This window comes from Ranitomeya imitator, chromosome 8 (genome assembly GCF_032444005.1).
Source record: "Ranitomeya imitator isolate aRanImi1 chromosome 8, aRanImi1.pri, whole genome shotgun sequence".
NCBI classification, from domain to species: domain Eukaryota; kingdom Metazoa; phylum Chordata; class Amphibia; order Anura; family Dendrobatidae; genus Ranitomeya; species Ranitomeya imitator.
The window spans coordinates 47,700,838-47,723,964 of NC_091289.1; the positions used below are offsets into that span (position 1 = coordinate 47,700,838).

Sequence of the window (23,127 nt, forward strand, 5' to 3'; positions counted from 1 at the left end):
TCCACTCAGCCCTTTTAAGTATTTTAATATTTTTTGTCTATTTTTAGCAGCATTTTTTTTTTTTTAGGGTGGTTTCACATTTGCGTTTTTTTTTTTTGCGTTTTTGCGGTAAAAAACGCAAAAAAAGCATGCGTTTTTTCCTTATATTTAACATTAAAAACACATGCGTTTTTTTGTATGCGTTTTGACGCGTTTTTGCAACGCATGCGTTTTTTTCTGCATGCGTTGTGTTGCAGTAATGCAACATGTAGTATTTTTAGCGGCGTTAAACGCATGCCTTTTTTGCGGCAAAAAAATGCTTTGCTGTCTATGTAAACGCATGCGTTTTTAACCACATGCGTTTGCATGCGTTAAAAAAACACACTGATAAACCACCCCACACCATAAAATTGATAAAGGGATCCTACCCCTAACCCTACCCCTAACCCTAACCTAACCCTACCCCTAACCCTAACCCTACCCCTAACCCTAACCCTACCCCTACCCTAACCCTAACCCTACCCCTACCCCTAACCCTAACCCTAATCTCTTTAAGGGTAAGGTTAGGGTTAGGGGTAGGGATAGGGTTAGGGTTAGGGTTAGGATCCCTTTAGGGGTAGGGTTAGGGTTAGGGTTAGGATCCCTTTAGGGTTAGGGTTAGGATCCCTACCCCTAACCCTACCCCTAACCCTAACCCTAACTATTTCTGTTTATAGTGGGTTTTTTACTTTATTTTGATGATTGGCAGCTGTCACACATTTATCTGCATGCGTTTAAAAAACGCAAACGCATGAAAAAACGCATGTAAACGCGTCAAAACGCCGCTTTTTTTACCACATGCAAAAACGCATGCGTCAAAAAAACACAGCGTTTGCACGCGTTTACATGCGTTTTTTCACCATGCATTTTTTTAAAAAACGCATGCGTTTTGAAACGCAAGTGTGAAACTAGCCTTACAGAAGTGGTTATTTTATACACTATTTGCTTATAAAAATATGCAAACCAGAAAATGGTACTAAAAAAGCTAAACATAACCAGAATGTGTCATTATGAGACAGCGCCCACAGAACATCATGTTGGTGGTTGCTACTATCACAGCCATGATTGTCCTCTGTCCATGAAATGACTGAATATTTTCATGCCTATGTAATCTTGGCAGGGGTACTGTAACATTTGTGGAAGTTCCTTCTGTTTACCCGAGACCCCGTGTGCCCTGTGTTTGTGTTCTATGTGCAGGACATGTGTAGTTGGCGTTCTTCAGCCGGGACTTCAGCCAACAACAGGCAATCTGCTCAACTCTCTAAAGTATAAGCACCAAGGCTTCACGAAAACTGAGACCTACAACAATGGCTTAATTTCTAACAGATGTTCATTAATGAATGTGTGCAGAGAGTGCATCTTTTTCCAAGGATTCATCCAAAGCTCTTAATAGCTATTCATAGACATATCCTACATCTAGTCCATAAAGCCACCTGTTCAGAAAAGAGGCCAGAAAGCAGATCATTTTCTTGGCAAAATCATTTTGCCTCAGGTCGTTTAGAACCTGTTTACCCTGAACATACTTATATTTAGCTGTAAACATGCGGCGCATACTTTTACAACCTTTTATTGCTCTGAGACAGGGGTGGGCAATTCATTTTCCCGAGGGGCCTAATGAAAGACAGTGACTGTTGTGGAGGGCAGAATCAATAGGCTGAAATTAATTCGTCTCAGTATTAATATTAAAATATTCATTATAATTATTTATATTAATATTAATTTTAGCACTTAATATTGAGCAGAATTAAGTATGCTGACATCCCTCTATATACCACAACAAAACCAGAACACATGTTTTGGAGAGAAGGGGCTATTATTACTAAATAGTGACAAGAGACCCAAAGCCTGAGACAAAGGCAACCCACTCCATACTGGTAGAGATATGAAGAGAAAAAGGAGTATAACGGGTTTAAAAATATAAATTTTTATTTAAATATACAAAATAGTCATGAACAGTATCCAAAAGTACAAAAAAGAAAATACAAAAAATACAAAAAATATGAAGTGCATAAGGGTGATTTAAGGAAGCAGGTATCCCCCGGTGTGCAAGGCCCTAACTATAAGCCAGTCTGACAAAAATCAGCTGCTGGTGGTGAGGTAACTGCTCGTAGCTGCTGCTAATAGTAACCTAATATCCTGACAAAAAGTCTAAAGTCAATTTAAATATTTTGCAGCACTTACCGCTAAAGTGGCGGGCAGAAGAACACACCGGACTGGAACCGTGACAAAAGGAGGAACCCACACACAGCCCCCCTATCTACTATATAATTGTCTAAGGGGTACTTCCGTCTGTCTGTCTGTCTGTAACGGTTATTCGTTCAGTGATTGGTCTCGGCAGCTGCCTGTCATGGCTGCCGCGACCAATCAGCGATGCGCACAGTCCGGAAGAAAATGGCCGCTCCTTACTCCCCGCACTCACTGCCCGGTGCCCGCATACTCCCCTCCAGTAGGCCCTCACACAGGGTTAATGGCAGCGGTAGTGGACCGCGTTATGCCGCGGTGTAATGCAGTCCGTTACTGCTGCTATTAACCCTGTGTGACCAAGTTTTTTACTATTGACGCAGCCTATGCAGCGCCAATAGTAAAAACATCGAATGTTAAAAATAATATAAAAAATAAAAAATGATTATATACTCACCTACGCCGCCTTTCCCGCTCCTCGCGATGCAACCGGCACGTTCCGGTCGCACGGATGGTCTGGCAGAAGGACCTGCCATGACGTCACTGTCATGTGACCGCGATGTCATCACAAGTCCTGCGCGGAAAGGACCTGCTGTGATGTCACGGTCATGTGACCGCTACACGGTCATGTGACCATGACGTCATGACAGGTCCTGCACGACAAGGACCTGCCGTGACGTCACGGTCATGTGACCGCGACACGGTCATGTGACCGCGACGTCAGCACACCCTGAGACCGGAAGATGCCGCCTGCACCCCACACAGGCGACAGTGCTACAACGCGCCTGCGGAAGGTGAGTACATGTTTATTTTTTTAACCTGTGTCATACGTGGCTGGGCAATATACTACATAGGCTGTGCAATATGCTAAGTGGCTCTGTGCTGTATACTACGTCACTGGGCAATATACTACGTCACTGGGCAATGTACTACGTAACTGGGCAATATACTATGTGGCTCTGCTGTATACTATGTCACTGGGTAATATACAATATAACTGGGCAATATAATACGTCACTGGGCAATATACAATGTAACTGGGCAATCTACTACGTGGCTGGACAATATACTACGTGGCTGGGCAATATACTACGTGGCTGAGCAATCTACTACGTGGCTGGGCAATATACTATGTGGACATACATATTCTAGAATACCCGATGCGTTAGAATCGGGCCACCATCTAAAATACCATAAGAGCCCACAGACTGCTCATTATGTACAGTATGAACCCACACACAGCCTCCTTTATACAGTTTTTGCCCCAACAAAGCCCCTTATATACAGTATGAACCCCAACATAGCCTGCTATATAAAGTATGAGCTTCCCATAGACTTTTATATACAGCATGTGCCCCATATAGCCTCAATATATACTGTACAGTATGGGCCCCCCACATATCCTTCAATATATAGTATGAACCACCCACATAGTCTCCATTACACAGTGTGAACCCACATAGCCTCACTATATACAGTGTGAGCCCCACATAGCTTCCATATATACACTGTGAGCCCCATGTAGTGTTATGGACCTGGTGGTTAGGAGCACCCGAAATGACCTGATGGTTAAACCGATACAGGACAAGCTCTGGGAAGTGGGAACTCTGCTGACTGCAATCCCTAATCCTATCACACACACTAGAAATAGCCGTGGAGCGTACCTGACATGGCCTAGACGCCTCGACATAGCCTAAAAACTAGCTAGCCCTAGAGATAGAAAATAAAGCCTACCTTGCCTCAGAGAAATTTCCCCAAAGGAAAAGGCAGCCCCCCACAAATATTGACTGTGAGTAAAGATGAAAGTCACAAACACAGAAATGAAACAGGTTTTAGCAAAGGGAGGCCAGACTAACTAAACAGACAGAGGATAGGAAAGGTATCTTTGCGGTCAGCACAAAAAACTACAAAAGAGTGGAGTGCAACGAATATTCATTTGTTCCTGGCATCCTGGTATGATTGATTGGCCCCATCCCCTTGCTGGTATGATTGGCCCCATCCCAGTTCTGTTATCCATGGCCCCATCAGAAAAGATTAAAAAAACAAACCTTTACTCTTACCTTCCTCCGCTCCCTTGCAGTCGCAGCATCCTGGTCCAGTGCCAGCAGCTGCTTAATGCTTGTAAGCAGCGCATGGCATGGACATCATGCGCTGCTCACAAGCAGAGCACACTCACCGGGTGTTCAGAGATTGCGGCGAGTATCTATTCCTCTTCAGTAACGCGCATTGTCAGCCGCCTGCTTCCTGCTACTGTCGGGAGTCACATGTGCCGATACTTAAGAGAAATGAATATTCTGAATATTCATTTCTCTTAAGTATCAGCACACGTGACCGCTGACAGTAGCAGGAAGCAGGCGGCTGACAATGCGCGTTACTGAAGAGGAATGGATACTCACCGCTCTCTGAGATGAACAGTCCCGGTGAGTATTCTGGCAGCTGTGCTCTGCTTGTGAGCAGCGCATGAGGTCCCTGCCATGCGCTGCTTACGAGCATTAAAGTAGCTGCTGGCACCGGAGCAGGACACTGTGACTGTGAGGGAGCGGAGGAAGGTAAAAGTAAAGGTTTGTTTTTATTAATCTTTTCTGATGGGGCTATGGATACCAGGACTGGGATGGGGCCAATCAATCATACCAGGAACTGGATGGGGCCAGTCAATCATACCAGGAACTGGATGGGGCCAGTCAATCATAACAGGAACTGGATAGGGCCAATCAATCATACCAGGAATGGTATGGGGCCAATTAATCACTCCAGGAATGGTATTGGGCCAATCAATCATACCAGGAACAGGATGGGGCAAATTAATCATATCAGAATAAGAATGGGACCGTACATACCAGGACTGGGATGGGGCCAATCATACCAGAATAAGGATGGGGCCATGCATACCAGGATGAGGATGAGGGCCATACATACCAGGATAGGGATGAGGGGACCATATTTACCAGGATAGGTGATCTTAAGTACAGAATTGACCACACTTTTTTGCTTCATTTTTTTCCTAATCTCCTCCTCTAAAACCTAGGTGACTCTTATGGACAGTGCGTCTTATGGTCCAGTGCGTCTTATAGTCCGAAAAATATGGTACACTGTGAGCCCAACATAGCCTCCATATATACAGTGTGAGCCCCAAATAGACCCCTATATACAGCATGAGCTCCACATAGCCTCCATATACACAGTGTGAGCCCCTCATAGCCTTCATATATACAATATGAGCCCCACATAGCCTCCATATATTTCCTGAGCCTCAACATATACAGTGTGATACTCACGTAGCCTCCATATATATGGTGTGAACCCCCACATAACCTCCATATATACAGTATGAGCCCCACATAGTCTCAGTATATACACTGTGAGACCCACACGGTCTCCATATATATATGGTGTGAGCCCCACATAGCCTCAATATATACAGTATGAGTCCCACATAGCCCCCCATATACAGCATGAGCCCCATATAGCCTCTTTATACACAGTGTGAGCCCCTCATAGCCTCCATATACACAGTTTGAGCCATCTGCAAATGAGAATAAAGATCCCTCTACATTGCGACAACCCTTCAGATATTTGTAGACAGCTTTTAAGTCTCCTTTTAGCCTTCTTTTTTGCAAGCTAAAGATTCCCAGATCCTTTAATGATTCCTCGTAGGACATACTTTGTAGTCCGCTCACCATCCTGGTAGCTCTTCCCTGAACTTACTTTTGAACTTAACAGATCTCATTAAAAAGAAGCTGTCAAGATTTTATACCCCCAATTAACGGCATTGATGTATAGGCACCCTAATGCAGATTAATTCCTTACCTTTCTTATGCAAAACTGTTTTACTATTTTAGAGAAGTCCATAGTAGAAATTATCTGCTAATGAGATGCAAGTGCAGTGGGCGGGCACTGCACTTACAGCTCACCCGCCTCTCTCCCTATTCCCTGCCTACTGCCGGCCTCCTGTCGCTGATTCACAGATGAGTCATGTATAGAGATGAGCTAAACCAAACTGTAAAGTTTGGGGTTCGTATCGGACACCTGGTGCTGAACTTCAAACATGCACTTCTTCCTGAAGTCCATTTTAGTGTTGGAAATTTGGATGAAGAGAGAGACTTTGGCAGCCCCCTGGCCCTTACTACAACCATTTTACAGCACCAAAGTTCGGGTCACCATTGACTTTATGTTCGGATTCAAGTTCAGGTAGAGTGTCCGAACAGAACTTTGGACTAAAAGTTGGTTGAACCAAACGAACCCGAACATCCCTACTCATGTGTCAGTGACCTATAAGTCAGCGACAAAAAGCAGGCAGTGGGTGGGAGAAAAGGCCGAGAGGCAGTAGAGCTGTAAGTGCAGTGCCCGCCCCCTGCACCTGAACCTCATTAGCATAAAGTTTTAACTATAGATTTCTCTAAAACAGCAAAATGGATTTCTACAAGAAAGGTAAGAATTTACTCAGCGTTAAAGTGCCTTTACATACATGCCATTAGTTGGGGTATAAAATAACATATTTATTTTTCACATGCTTTGGTTCATTAATTTTTACACAGCAAAGTCACATGCATGGAACTGCACAAAGGCACAAGTGATAACATGCCCTAAGCTTTCCGTGTGCCACTGCATGATTTCTCTACAACTAGGCATGTGAGTGAGCAACCTACAGATGTCAACATGTAATAGTGAAGACACATGATGGCACATTAAGCTATGTACTATGTCCTATTAGGTATCTATATAACACACCTGTCCCGGCTATCCCATGTTCCGCTTCCATCACCTCAATCTGCTGCCCTCTGTTGTGCTCCACGATTTTACAGGTTGCCCAGCATGGCTCAGTGATGTCATCTCCCTAATCCTAATTAAGGCCTATTTAGACCCATACCTGTTCTTGGGATTGAAACTCTACAGTTCCATTTTTGGTTTGCTCCATTACCTGTACTTGCATCCATCCCTGCTGGTTTCACCTCCATCTGTCTGACTGCTTCTGAGATTGCACATAGTTCAAGTTCTCGACTCCACGTGTCCTATGGGAAGCTGCACCAACACCAGGGAAACCCGGGACAGGCAATAATATGGGTCCGTAACATGGTTTAGAGCATGGGCCCTAAGTCACTGCTATCAGATTATGCACCTTACTCTGCAGACATACTATAGACCCAGTCACGTATACCTCTGCACAGTGAGAAGAGAGGCAGACTTTATCTTAGTGACTGATAGTCAGAAAGACCCAAGACGTCAAGACAAAATAAAGCAAACTAGGATTTATAGAGAGAGTAGCGGTTGGCTCTACACAAATTGCGTTGCTAATTTTCTGGGGAATCTTTAATGCAGCGATCCGTGGTCATATTCTGTGGCTTTATCAATGGTGCTCAGTGCATAGAAAGTTTTACTCCAACTATTCAACGAAGAGAAGAGCAGGAAGTCAATGGCACTTACCCCTGAAGTATCAGAAACAGGCGAAACCATCATAGTTCTACCATTATAGCGAAAATTCTAGCGACAGTTCTACAATAAAGGATCGGTGCTGATTTTATGTGGTAAATGCCGTGACCTTCCTTGTGTTCTCATTGGTGTATAACTAGGATATATTTACAGATTTCATAAATAAAGTCAATGAAATGTACAATAAACATAAGGATGAATGACCTCGGGGAGATCAAAACATCCAACACCGCGGAGACACCATCACGTGTTTCTCAACGCAGTGATCCAGAACATTGCTCCCATCCCTTATGGGAAATATGCAAATGCATGTAGAAAAGCCGCGGAGACACCATCACGTGTTTCTCAACGCAAGCAATAAATAGCCAGGTCTTTCACCGGGAAGGAACAACCACGGGAAGGGCAGCATCCAAAAAGGAAAACCACCTACGCCAAAACATGGTATCCATCCACAGACAGCTGTTTCGGGGTATTTACCCCTCATCAGTGTGGAGTAGGTAACTGGCTATTAGGAGCAGTGCCTGGTAAAAGGACTATAAACATAAGGATGAATGACCTTGGGGAGATCAAAACATCCACCACTTTTCTACATGCTTTTCTACATGCAATGAAATGTACAAGACCTGAAAAATGACCACCAGTATGGAAACTGTATCTGGTATTCAGCCTGTATTCATCTACACTGCACCATGGGGTATTTAGGTGAGCCGCATGACAACCTAAGCTCGGCATATTGTGTAACGGAACATTTTTCTAAGTGACTCGCTTTGTAATAGGTCATGCACTGCTGAGTACGAGCTTTCGCTTGAGACTAGCAAAAAGAGTACAAAATGTCATGCGAGGAATAGATTTCAGGCCAAAAAAAGAGGGAACTTTTATACATTTCTTAAAATGAATCTGAGCTTAACAAGTCCCTAATGAAATGAATGTCAAGTTTCTGCCAAGTCAAGTTTGCTTTTCTTTATTACATTATTACCCAGGAAGGGAAACACGGAGAATTTTGAAAACAGGTGCAGATGAGATATTTTCTATTTTCATTAAAAAAAGATCCAAGTTCAATGTGACTTACCCCTATGTGATCATATATTAAGCCGTTATCTATGTAGTGGCAATCTCTCAATATATTATTATTAATAATTATTACTCTATAGTGCCGACATTTAAAGTTTCAAAATTACAGTATGGAGTCCGCTGATGGTACAATTAAAGGGTCTGAAAGGGAACCCATGGGGAAATACAATTCACCCTTATTTCCAGGTCACTCTTGGATAAACCTTTGCCTAAAAAATTTCAGAGACACTGCTATGTGTTGCAAATGGTGCAGTTGGGCAAGTCTGGCTTTGAGGCCTGGAGTAAACGAGACTTGCATCATCATTACAAAAATTTAGTTTTTATTGTCTCGGTATGGGTAAGGTCACATGGCCGTTTTCTCTACATTCGAGAAAACCAGTCCAATAATTCTAATCAGAGTATGATCGCAGTGGGGTTCGTTTTTCTGGAACGTGGAGAGAACAAAATTTTTCTCCACCTTCTCCATTCTGTCAGTCTGTGAACATTGGACAGCACTCGGATACCATCTACGTGCGGTCTGATTTTTGTTCATGGACCCATAGACTTGCATTGCCGATATTGATCCAACCCTTGGATCCAAATTAACCTCTTTCTGACCTCGGACGGGATAGTACGTCTGAGGACAGATCCCCCTCTTTGATGCAGGGCTCCGGCGGTGAGCCCGCATCAAAGCCGGGACATGTCAGCTGTTTTGAACAGCTGACATGTGCCCGCAATAGCGGCGGGTGAAATCGCGATTCACCCGCCGCTATAAACTAGTTACATGCCGCTGTCAAACGCTGACAGCAGCATTTAACTAGCGCTTCCGGCCGGGCGGCCGGAAATGAGCGCATTGCCGACCACCGTCACATGATCGGGGGTCAGCGATGCATCAGAATGGTAACCATAGAGGTCCTTGAGACCTCTATGGTTACTGATGCCGGCCTGCTGTGAGCGCCACCCTGTGGTCGGCACTCATAGCACAACTGCATTTCTGCTGCATAGCAGCGATCTGATGATCGCTGCTATGTAGCAGAGCCGATCGCGTTGTGCTAGCTTCTAGTCTCCCATGGAGGCTATTGAAGCATGGCAAAAGTTAAAAAAAAAAGTTAGAAAAAATTTGAAAAAAATGAAAAAAATATAAAAGTTTAAATCACCCCCCTTTCGCCCCATTCAAAATAAATCAATAAAAAAAATCAAACCTACACATATTTGGTATCGCCGCGCTCAGAATCGCCCGATCTATCAACAAAAAAAAGGATTAACCTGATCGCGAGAAAAAAAATTTGAAACGCTTGAATTACGTTGTTTTGGTCGCCGCAACATTGCATTAAAATGCAATAATGGGCGATCAAAGGAACGTATCTGCACCAAAATGCTATCATTAAAAACGCCAGCTCAGCGTGCATAAAATAAGCTATAACCTGACCCCAGATTATGAAAAATGGAGACGCTACGTGTATCGGAAAATGGCACAATTTTTTTTTAGCAAAGTTTGGAATGTTATTTCACCACTTAGATAAAAGAGAACCTAGACATGTTTGGTGTCTATGAACTTGTAATGACCTGGAGAATCATAATGTCAGGTCAGTTTTAGCATTTAGTGAACCTAGTAAAAATAAAAAAGTTATGGCTCTGGGAAGACGGGGAGCAAAAAACGAACACGGAAAAATTGAAAATCCCGAGGTCATGAAGGGGTTAAACACATCTCCGATTTTTTTTCTGCATACCTGAGGAAAGAATCGGTCGTGTGCACGAGTTCTAAGAGTGAATTTTGTCTAATGGAGGTTTCTGTAGTAGGGCAATCAGTCCTCAACACAAGGCTTACAATTCAACGATGGAAACAGGAACACAATTCAACGAGAAGATAAAAATTGCCTAATTATTATTCCGTCCATTCCATTTAGTTTAGGGTGGAGAGAGCAACTCATTTACATTTTTAAAACATGAAGGAAACAAAAATATGACTAATGAAATTTTTGGTATCAGGCTCTAATGCTGGTTTAAATTATTGTGCAAAACATGAGCATCACGCCCTTTTTCAAGTTTAATGTCACAGTAAGTTACAATAGGTACCCTATAGTTTGGATTCATACTAGTGTTGGTGCAAATCGAATCATACGATCCTTCAGTAATCTGTGGCCACTGGACGGGAGCCATGACTGCTGCTCCTTACCTGAGAGCATCCACAGTTCTACTTTTGATTGGCTGACTCCATCGTAGCTTTGTGGCTTCAGGCCAGGCCGGCTAATCAAAAGAAGAGCCAAGGATGCCATCAGGTAAGGGGCAGTACTCATGGCTCCTCTCGAGTGGCCAGCGATCACTAGTGTGGCTGCTGGACTTGTTTGTGCAAATTGATTTGCACCAACTCTACTGTGAATGCCAGAGAAAACCATTATTCATTTTGGAATCCCAATAATATTGGCTTCTTACCTGATTTGGAGAGTTACCAATGGTCGTTCTACCTCTGCGCAGAAATCTGAACTTCTGAATTGAGGAAAATGTGGATCTTGGTATCTCTAAAAATGTAGAAAGAACTGTTACCGGGCATGAAATCCACACTGTGCTCATTATTAGATTTTTCAGTACCATTAGCATTTCCATATTCATAATTTCCTGATTACACTTCCTCACATAATCTATGTTTCCATAAAAACATCCTTTCCAAATAGTGGTTGTCCACTATTTTTCCTTTAATCACTTATGCATAGGTGTGTTGGCCATATATAAATGGTCTACAAAGTGGAGCATTACAGATGCTTACACTACTATAAGGCTACTTTCACACTAGCGTCGGACTCGGCCCGTCGCAGTGCGTCGGGCCGAGGTTACCGACGCTAGCAGTGAATGCGCCGCACAACGGAGGCAGCGGATGCATTTTTCCTGCGCATCCGCTGCCCCATTGTAAGGTGCGGGGAGGTGGGGGCGGAGTTCCGGCCGCGCATGCGCGGTTGGAAAAAGTGGTCCGTCGGCAGCAAAAAACGTTACATGTAACGTTTTTTGCTCCCGGCGGTCCGCCACAACACGGCGCAACCGTCGCACGACGGTTGCGACGTGTGTCAATGCGTCGCTAATGTTAATCTATGGGGCAAAAACGCATCCTGCAAACAACTTTGCAGGATGCGTTTTTTCCCATAAACGACGCATTGCGACGTATTACAAAAAACGCCAGTGTGAAAGTAGCCTTAGTTATAGCAGATCAGTTCCTGTTCTCTTCAATAGAAGCTGATCTGCAGTTCTCAGCAATTGCCACCAGCGCATGAAGCATTGTTTGGCAGCATCTGTTTGGTGGTACTAATATCATGCCAGCCCCAGGAGATCTGGAGCCAAAAAAGGGATGACCAGGTATTCAGTTAAAAGGAAGTATCACCAAGAACCTAAAGAGGATCTAACAGCTTTGTTTGTTTTAGTAATTATTATCATTCCATTCCTGTTATTTCCCTTATAAATTCTGAAATGTCAACTGTTTGTTAGCATTTCCATTATTAAAGTGTTGTACCATGGGCAAAGTACTTCAAATCAATCTAGGAACAAGAATAAGTTCCATAAATGACGTTAAAAAAAAACCCTCCTGTTCTGAGATGACTTTATAAATACCCAAGTGATTTGCAAAGTTTCCTAACTTTCCATACTGGACAAAATTATTTTAAAAAAATGAGAAAGATTAGATACTTCATAAATATTTGCTCAGAATTTGCTTTTGGTCTCCACATTCCTGTGATTGATGGGGATCACAGCAGTCAATACCTCACTAATTAGATGCTCTATTACTCTCAGTATCTTCTTATGCTTACCAGTGGTGATTTGCCAAGCTTACTTTTCCTGGGATCAGGGATGGAATTCTCCCACTGCTGCTTCAATCTAAAGAAAATGAAACACAGTTGAAGAGGTTATCCAGGACTGTTATTATTTTTGTGTAGGGGCTAAGAACTAACAGGTAGTTATCTGCTAACTACCTGCCCGCTTTAGTAGGGACCATCTCTGCTGGCAATTCTGCTGCTTCATTTCACCTCTCATTAACAAATCAGCTCTTCCTCTTCCAGGCTACTCTGTCGACAGGCTCTTCGTCTTCCAGGCTACTCTGTCGACAGGCTCTTCCTCTTCCAGTCTACTCTGTCGACAGGCATGACTGAAGACATCATGCCGATTGACAGCCAGCTCCCTACAATTAGGCAGTCAATCAGTATGCCATCAGCAGTCACGTCCGTCAACAGACTAGAAGAGAAGAGAAGCAGCTGCTCTGTCGACATGACGTCAGAGGAAGCCGCGGAATTTCCAACAGGAGCAGTCTGTTACTATTTTGAGCTTGGAACCACAGATACCATGGCTCTGATTTATGAAATAAATTATCTGAGAATGTGATCAAAATAGATAGCGTCACATATTTCAAGTTACAAACCATCCCAGTCATGCGTCATTATGGGTTGCAGCCCGAAGAAACACCACTCCAGACATGTCTTATCTGTGAGGCTGAGGTGTAGCAGCATGAACAAATATTACTGATCTTTGCACTTAGCCATGGAGCAGGTCTGTAACAGGAGGACAATAAATTTCTCCTCTGCTCATAGAGCAGAACAGGCTTTTTGTCTCCAGCCTCAGCCCTGTTTCCTGTTCTGCTGAGTCAGTCTGAGAGCTTTACAGCAGGGCATGGCATCTGATTGAGCACGGAGCAGGACTGAAGCAGGATAAAAAAAGCCCGTTCAGCTATGTTAGCCAGAGTTTTTTCTTTTTCTCCTGCTACAGTGCTGCTCTGTGGCTGAGTCAGCAGATCAGTTATGTTTGCTCCGGATGCTGCTCCTCAGCACTGCGGCTAGGGTCACATTGCGTTAGTGCAATCCATTTAGCGCTAGCGGATTGCGCTAACGCAATGTTTTCTATGGGGCTGCGGTCGGGGTCGCGGTAACGTCCCCGCTCTCGCAGATCCCCGATCTGCGAGAGCGGGGAACGGACCGCGGGCGCGCCTCGGACGCTGCTTGCAGCGTCCGCGGCGCGCCAGGAAACACCGGCGCGTCGCTAGCGCGTGCCGAACATGGCACGCGCTAGTGAAGCGCGTTTCCATTGCCTTCAATGGGCGCGTTAACGGACGCGTTGCACGGCGTTAATTTCGCAGTGCAACGCTGTCCGTTAAACGCGGTCCCATAACGCAATGGGAACCCAGCCTTACAGATTAGTGAAGAGCGAATATACTCGTTACTCTAGATTTCCCGAGCACGCTCGGGGGTCCTCCGAGTATTTTTTAGTGCTCGGAGATTTAGTTTTTCTTGCCGCAGCTGAATGATTTACATCTGATAGCGAGCATAAGTACATGTGGGGGTTCCCTAGCAACCAGGTAACCAGGTAACGAGTATATCCGCTAATTACTAATACAGATAAGACATATATCTGGAGGGTGTTTCATCAGGCTGCAACCCATCTTGACACCTAACTAGGTTGGATTGCAGTTTGAAATATGTGAGGGTGGTCATTTTCATCACAATTTGAGCCCGTTCTAAGCTATTGTGGGGTAGTGTTATTTTTTCCCTCTGTGTGTTGATGCCTGTTTATGATTGGTAAACAACAAAGAGAGGAAGAAGTACATGCCTCCAGTGAAATCTTTATGGAAATGCCACTTGAAATTTAAAGAAATTAACTGTTTAAGTGCCAAAGACTTTAATCACTAATATCTCCACAATGGAGAATTGAAAGAAAAAACTATTACATCGTGTATCCAATTCAACATGAACAATTTAGTGAAACGTCTTCTTTAACCCCTTCCTGACATGCGCCATATAACTATGGCGCTGCGGGAGCAGGGTTTCCGCAATCTCTGTATATGTACAACAGTGCAATCGCGTGGGCTCACGCTGAGCAACGCCGCGATCGGGTGCGAGTGTCAGTTTTATGTGAGAGCTGACATCCTGCAGCAACGCCCATGATCAATGCTAGCAGCGATTGTGTACGTGTAACCCCTCTGATGCCACTGTTAATAGTGACAGCAACATCGAGGAGCATCGCAGAGGGAGTGAGCTCCCTCTCTGCTTCCATTGTCATAACGATGGTTGATGGTCTCCATGGTGACCCCCGAGCCGCAAGATGGCTGCGGGGTCCTTCAGGGTCCTGTGAGGAAAGTTGCCTGTGAGCGCCTGCTAAGAGCAGAAGCTGACATGCTTCCTCCCCCACCAGTCAAACGCTGTTCTGATGCCTTGTAATGCAGAAGCATTGCCGAATATCAGATCAGCGATCTGTCATTTATACAGTGATGTCCTATCCTAGGCCAATGTAAAAAAAGTTTTAAAAAAATTATGAAAACGTGTAAAAATATTTTTTTTTAAAAATCCCTAAATAAAGAACAAGAAAAATCCAATATATATATATTTATTTAGGTAAAAAAACAAAAAAATAGAAAATAAAGGGCACATATTTGTTATCAGCGCATCTGGATCGACCCAACCTATAAAACTGTCCCACTAGTTAACCTCTTCAGTGAATAACATAAAAAAGGCAAAAAACTTTGCTTTATCATCATACAAACAAAAGTGCAATAAAACGTGATCAAAAAGACGAATGTAACTAAAAATGGTACTGCTGAAAACATAACCTTGTACCATAAAAAATAAGCCGCCATAAAGCTCCATCAGCAGGTAAATAAAAAGATATAGCTATCAAAATAAAGCGATGCAAAAACAATTATTTTTTCTATAAAATAGTTTTATTGTGTAATAGAAAAAAGGAATAAATATGGTATCACTGTAATTGCACTGACCCGAAGAATAAAACTTTATCAATTTTACCACATGCGGAACGGTATAAAAAAAAATCCTCAAAATATAATTCTTGAGTTGCTGTTTTTACTTCATTCTACCTCCCAAAATTCAGACTAGAAACAGATTTTAAAAAGTTAAGTGCCTGAAAATGGTATCAATAAGAACGTCAACTCGTCCCACAAAAAAGAAGCCCTCACATGATTCTGTCAGCCAAAATATGGAAAAATTATAGCTGTGTAAATATGGCAATGCAAGTTTTTGCAATAAAAAGCATCTTTTAGTGTGTGACAGCTGCCTCATTATAGTAAATGGATCCCTTGGGGGTTTATTCTGTCATGTCACTCGAAGATTTAGATGGAAACCCCAAAGTGCTCAGCATAGAGCGCAGGATAAATGTGATCCTAAATGTTATGCAAAATGTTCCCAATAAATGCTTCAACTCATCCACAAAAAACAGCGAATCCCCTCTCAGGTCCGTCATCTGTCAATGTATGTAAATATAGGGGGCTTCCAAGTTACTGGTAGTACAAAGGCTCTGGAAAACCGAAATGGCTCTTCGCCCCTCAAAAGAAATTCAGCAAATTCTGCGCTCCCAAATCCAAATGCCCCCCTCAATTCTGAACCCCACTGTGTCTAAGCCACATTTAGCTCCCACATGTTTTGCATTTCTGTAGTGACGAGAGCCCACCTAATTTACGGGTGCGTGTCTCTAGAAGCATGAGCTGGTCATAATGTACTGGTCACTACAATGTACTCGTCACTATAATGGCAGCTTGCAATTTTTTACTCAGCAACAACCACTGCTGCTTGTTTCTGGAAAACACCCATGGAGTCGAAATCATCACTACACCTGTAGATAAATTCTGGGGATTCTGCTTTTCTAGCACTTAGGTGCTCTGTATAGAGAGTTTGCAATCTATTCTAGGAAAATCTGTGCTCCAGGAGGCAAATCCTGAGTCTTGCCGTGTGGCTCAGCAATGCTGTACAGCCACATATGGGGTATTTCTACATTCAGCAGAAACTGTGGGACAAATTTTGGTGCTATCATTACCCTTTTCGCTGTATGAAAATTTTAATTTGGGGCTATCACACAATCTTGGTGGTAAAAATGTAAATAATTTTTTCTTCCCTGCCCAATGGAATAAAATACTGTGACACACCTGTGATGCCAATATGATCACTGCACCCCTAGAAGAATTCATTGAGAGGTATAGTTTGTAAAATAGGATTACTTATGGGTAGTTCTGCTGTTCTGGCACTTCAGTGTGACATGGCACCCTCAAATCAGTGCTGCAAAATCTGAACTGTATTATGGCACTCCTCCCCTTCTGAGCTTTGCACTGTGCCTCAAAAGTAGTTTTCACCGACATATGGGGTATCAGTGCACTCAGGAGGAATTGCACAACACTTTTTTCCAGTCCATTTTCTCCTGTTACCCTTGTGAAAATGCAAAATTTGGGGCTAAAAAACATTTTTGTAGGAAAAATTTGATTTTTTTTAGTTTATGGGTAAACGTTATAAACTTCTGTGAAGCAACTGGGGTTTCAAGGTGCTCACCACACATCTAGATAAGTTACCTGAGGGGTTTAGTTTACAAAATGGTGTCACTTGTGTCTTTTTTTTACTGTGTAGGCACATCAGGGACTCTCCAAATGTGATGTGGTGTCTGCCAATTATTCCAGCAAGTTTTACATTCAAAAAGTTAAATGGTGCTCCTTCCCTTCCGAGCCCTGCCGTGCACCTGTACAGTAATTTTCCTCCACATTTGGGGTATTGACATACTCATGAGAAATTGCAATTTCTCCTGTTACCCTATTGAAAATGCAAAATTTGAGCTAAAAAAAAATTTTTGTGGGAAAAATGTGATTTTTTTTATTTTCACAGCTCAATGTTATAAACCTCAGTGAATCATCTGAGGGTTCAAGGTGCTCAATACACATCTATATAAGTTCCCTGAGCAGTCTAGTTTCCAAAATGGTGTCACTTGTGGGGTTTTTCAACTTTTTAAGCACTTCAAGAGCTCTTCAAACGCGACATGGCATATGCCAATTAATCCAGCAAATTTTGCATTCAAAAAGTCAAATGACTCTCCTTCCCTTCCAAGCCCTGCTGTGCACCCAAACAGTAGTTTTCCTCCACATCTATGGAGAAATTGCACTCCAAATTGTATAGTGCAATTTCTCCTGGTACCCTTATGAAAATTCAAAATTTGGAGCCAAAAATACATTTTGTAGGAAAAATTTTGTTTTTTTATTTTCACGGCTCAATGTTATAAACTTCTGTGAATCACCAGGTTTGTGGTTTCAAGGTGCTCACCACAAATCTAGATAAGATCCCTAAAGTTTATAGTTGCCAAAATTGTGTCACTTGTGGGTGGTTTCCACTGTTTAGGCACATCAGGGGCTCTCTAAACACGGCATGGCTTCTGCTAATTATGCCAGCAATATTTACATTCAAAAAGTCAAATGGCCCTTCTTCCCTTCTGTGCCCTGCCATACGCCCAAACAGTGTTTTTCCCTCACATATGGGGTCTCGGCATGCTCAGTTTAAATTACATAACATATCTAGGGGTCCATTTTTTTCCTGTTACCTTTGTAAAAATAAAGACTTTAAAGTCTAAAGTAAATCTTTTTTGTGAAGAAAAGGGTTAATAAAGTTCTTGAATGTGGTTTTGAGCACTTTGAGCGGTACAGTTTTTAGAATTTATTGGCAAGCTCATGAGAAATTTTACAACAAATTGTATGGTCCTGTTCAAATCCCACCAAGGACAACATCTGCAAGAAGTTTGTATGTTCTCCCCGTGTTTGCGTGTGTTTCCTCTGGGTTCCCCGGTTTCCTCCCACATTCCAAAGACTGATAGGGAATTTAGATTGTGAGCCCCATCGGGACAGCGATGATAATGTGTGCAAACTGTAAAGTGCTGCGGAGCGGAATATGTTGGCGCTATATAAAAAAATAGATTATTATTATGGGTTATTAAACTTCTTGAGGGGTGCAGTTTTTAGAATGTTGTCACTTTTTGGGTATAGGCCCCCAAAGTTACTTCAAATGCAATGTGGTCCCTAAAAAAAAATGGTTTCATAAATTTTGTTGCAACAATGAGAAATCGCTGGTCAACTTTTAACTCTTATAACTTCCTAGCAAAAAAATGTTGTTTCAGAAATTGTGTTGATGTAAACTAGACATGTGGGAACTGTTATTTATTAACTATTTTGTGTGATATGACTCTGATTTGTAACTTTATTCCTTTTTCTTTGGGTCAATTTTAATATGTACTTAACAAAAGTTACTTTTTATAAGGGTTATTTCAAGTAAGCATCTGACATGACTCTAATTTAAGGGCATAAAAATTAAAAGTTTGAAAATGGTTAAATTTTAAATATTGTCTTATATGTGGATTATTTTTAATATGTCATATCCATACAGATTGGATACCACATGTGATTATACTAATATCTAGAATACTAATGTGACTCACCTTTTGAAATAAATAAAGAAAAGGTATGCAGAAATGAAGAGTCCCACAGATGTAAAAAACATAGAAACAATTATGGCCACTGAATCCACAGCTGGAAGAAAAGAAAAATCATGTTAAAGGCTACGTTCACATTTGCGTTGTGCAACGCACAACGCAAATAAAAACGCACCAAAACTCACGCAAAAACGCTGCGTTTTGCGATGCATGCGTCGTTTTTTGCCGAAATTTGGACGCAAGAAAAATGCAACTTGTTGCGTTTTCTGCGCCCGACGCTTGCGGCAAAAAAAACGCATGCGTCGCACAACGCAGCACAACGCATGTCCATGCGTCCCCAATGTTAAATATAGGGGCGCATGACGCATGCGTCGCCGCTGGGTCGCCCGATGCAAACACGCAAAACGCTAATGTGAACGTAGCCTAAGTGAGTAGCACACTGTCCCCAATGCATCATTGTTATCCACTTTTCTGGGGTAATTTGCTTTTTTTAGTGACTTTAACTTTTTCTCCTTATTGTTTATTCTCAAGGAGAAAGCCACAGGTGAAACGTACTTCGGAGTGCTGGGGTCTTTTCTTCTGTGTTGATATCTCTTACCTATGATATGGTTAATTACTGTAGATACTTAATAATCCTGCTGTTTGGTGTATTTATACAGTCATTTGTAATACTATACATTTTTACTGTATCCTTTTTATAAAGACTATTACTTTTAGGCCGGGGTCACACTTGCGAGTGTGATGCGAGAAACTTGAGCGAGTCTCTCACCTCAGTACCCGGCACTGCTGCCGGCACTCGGGACCGGAGCGTTCAGCTACATAGAAATACAGTACATGCAACTGCTGGCACTCGGGACCGGAGCGTTCAGCTACATAGAAATACAGTACATGCAACCGCCGGCACTCGGGACCAGAGCGTTCAGCTACATAGAAATACATGCAACCGCACACTCCGGTCCCAAGTGCCGGCGGCAGTGCCGGGTATTGATGCGAGAGACTCGCGCGAGTTTCTTGCATCACAGTAGTAGTGTTTTTTTCCTGCCAAGTATGTATATCATTATTATTCTACTGTATTATTTTAGTATGCTGAGATGCATAAGCATTGAAGTAGTGTTCAGGACTATGATATTGATAACTTTTCCATGGGATAGGACATCAACTTCAGAATGTTAGAGATCCAGCACTTGCACCAACCAGCTGTTATCAGCTCCGGGTGCAGCCAAATGTAAACAGTGTATGGAGCAGTCATGACCGTTAGTGGGTATTGCAGCTCGGCTCCTATTCACTTCACTAGGAGCTGAACAATAGTACCCTGGAGCTTCCGCTACACAATGTACAGAGCTGTGCTGTTTTGGCTCCAAACATAATGTACAGCCAGGGCTGCTTTTTTGGGGTGGTCTGTGTCAGACTCCCACCAATCTGATATTGACCACTAGTGATGAGCGAACGTGCTGGGATAAGGTGTTATCGGAGCATGCTCGGGTGCTAACCGAGTGTCTTCAGTGTGTTCGAATAATATGTTTGAGTCCCTGTGGCTGCATGTCACGTGGCTGTTAGACAGCCACAACACATGCGGGGATTTCCTGTTTGTTAGCCAATCCCTGCATGCTTTGCGGCTGTCAAACAGCCCCTAGGGCTCAATCATATTTTTCGAGCACACCGAAGACACTCGGTTAGTACCCGAGTATGCTCGGATAACACCTTATCAGAGCACTTTCACTCATCACTATTGATGACCTAGCCTAATAATAATCATTATCACAGTCCTAACATCTCCTTTAAATAGACGTATAGATCATTTCCTGTCGATATCATGTCCTCACCTTTGTCTGTTTTCCACGAATAGCTCTGACTCCAGTCACTCCATGGCCCATTGAATCCAGACCCATTTTCCAGTTTTGCTCGCACCTTCGCTGTGTAATTTGTAGAACTCGAGAGTTTAGAACTCGAGATGTAATACTCAGGCACATTACCTGACACATTAACCAGTAAGAGATCAGAACATTCTTCATCACCCTACAGGGGTAAACACAATAGATAGAATCACCCTAAAGGTATAATGAGAACGACTGGATAACACTGCAGATATAGAAAGTCACCGTTCAGGTTCAATAACAATGACTAGAGTCATACTATAGATATAAAGAGACACTGTACAGGTATAATGACAATGAATAAAGTAACATTACACGTATAAAACATCACTCTACAGGTATAATAATTATATCTAAAATAACACTACAATTATAAACCACCACTCTACAGGTATAACAATAACTACAGTAACATTACAGGTATAAAGAGACACTCTACAGGTATAATGACAATGACTAGTCATATTACAGGTATGAAGAATCAACCTACATGTATAATGACCATAGCTAACCCTACAGTTATAAATATTCACTCTGCAGGTATTATAAGAACAACAAGAGTCATACTTCAGTCATAAAGAATCACAAATCAGGTACAGTCATGACCGAAAGTGTTAGAACCCTTAAAATTGTTCCAGAAAATGAAGTATTTCTCCCAGAAAATGATTAACATTAGACATGTTTTGTTATACACAGACAGTCCTCAGACAGTTCTCTTTTACTCTTTCTGCTCTCCATGCTTAGTGTGACATAGACAGATACACAATGCAAAGATTGAATCAACATTTCCCCTTTTGATCTGGTCTCAGATGTGATTGTCCACACCTGTTACTTGCCACAGGTGAGTTTGAATGAGCATCAAATGCTAGAAACAAAGTTGTTTACCCACCATTTTGGAAAGGTGGCAACAATTTGGTTTGACCCAGTTTGGGGGTGTTGTGTGAAATTATTTTCAATTTGCCTTTTTTTTTCTCTGCTTTCTTTTGTGTTGTTCCAATACATATAAAGGAAATAAACATGTGTATATACCAAAACATGTGTCATTGCAATAATTTTCTGGGAAAAATACTTCATTTTATGGAACAATTTCAAGGGTGCCATCACTTTCACCCATGACTGTATAAGAACAATAAGTAGAGTCACCCTACAGGAGAAAGGACATTGACCGCGTCAAAATCTTCAGTTGGAAAAAGATAGAGAATATAATAAAAATCTGTAGGATTACTTGCATCCAGAAGCACAACTGGTATGTCAGCTTGATTGTGGGATATGCAACCACTGGTGGAATCCATCCCAACTTGTATTTGTAGTTTACTGGGTCCTTCATTTTGAGATCTGTGGGGGGATCAGTCTGGACTGGAACACAGGAAAATATTCTGATGTGTTACACTAATGATAAGGATTGACAATGTATACAGTAACATACAAACCACAAGAGTACTAAATTCTATCACCGGAAAACCAAGCTTTTACTCTATGACTTATTTTCAATGAAATCCAATAATATTTTGATGTACGGTGATTCAGATAGAGTTAAAATTAGTGTAGCAAACATCTTCATCCATACGTCCATATGTATGGCCATGAGGGCCACAAGATATGTCCTAGTGGAACTTATGTGGCCATTCTCCAAGCGACACTCTCTAATATTTCTAGCTCGGCTCATATTTCTTTTCAGATGTTGAGAGACATTTCTTTTCAGATAAGGATGATGCCAATTGTATCTATTCTTCACAATCCATTTTGACTGATAATGTTTTTTCTGACCTCATGTTTTCAGTAAAGAATGCTCTCTTCACCCTGGAGAACCTTCTTCCTTAAAATACTAATGCGAATTTAGTTGATGCTGGAGAAATTAACATCAACATTCCTAACCCTGAGTCCTATCTTGCTAAATCTTGTGCCCCAACACTTGAAACCTATGATATCCTTAGTGATGCAGAGACATACAGACGCATTTCCTCCGATCCCTCAGGTGCTTGCAAAAACACTCTTGATCTATTAGTGCAAGAGGGTATCGAAATGGGATTATTTAATCAGAAAGTGAAATTTTCCCACAATATCTATATTTCATGGCCTACCAAAAACCCATAAACATATTTTTCCATCTCCCCTTCTTCCAATCATCTGTGGTATTGACTCTCTTAATGAAGGTTTGAGTATTTGGGTTGATAGACATTTGCAACCTGCTGTTGCCAAAATACCAGTTATTTTGAAGGACAGAACTTCTGTCCTCAAAATTATGGACAAGATTGTTTGGTCTCATAGTTTTTCCATTCTTTCCTGTGACATCATTCACCTTTACTCATGTATCCCCCAGTGTAGAGCATTGGAAGCGGTCATTTTCCTTCTAGATAGATAC

At 42.2% G+C, this 23,127-nt stretch overlaps 1 protein-coding gene across 3 annotated transcripts in view; it reads right to left on the reverse strand.

Moving 5' to 3' along the window:
* Positions 1 to 23,127, reverse strand: part of CSF2RB (colony stimulating factor 2 receptor subunit beta) — a 55,605-nt gene that overhangs the window by 1,503 nt on the left and 30,975 nt on the right. For all 3 annotated transcript variants that reach the window (XM_069736863.1, XM_069736862.1, XM_069736864.1), the window contains 5 exons: positions 21,991 to 22,121; positions 20,715 to 20,907; positions 18,898 to 18,988; positions 12,471 to 12,537; positions 11,110 to 11,195 (listed from right to left, as the gene is read on the reverse strand). In XM_069736863.1, coding sequence (XP_069592964.1) covers positions 11,110 to 11,195; positions 12,471 to 12,537; positions 18,898 to 18,988; positions 20,715 to 20,907; positions 21,991 to 22,121 — 568 coding nt within the window. The remainder of the gene's footprint in view (positions 1 to 11,109; positions 11,196 to 12,470; positions 12,538 to 18,897; positions 18,989 to 20,714; positions 20,908 to 21,990; positions 22,122 to 23,127) is intronic.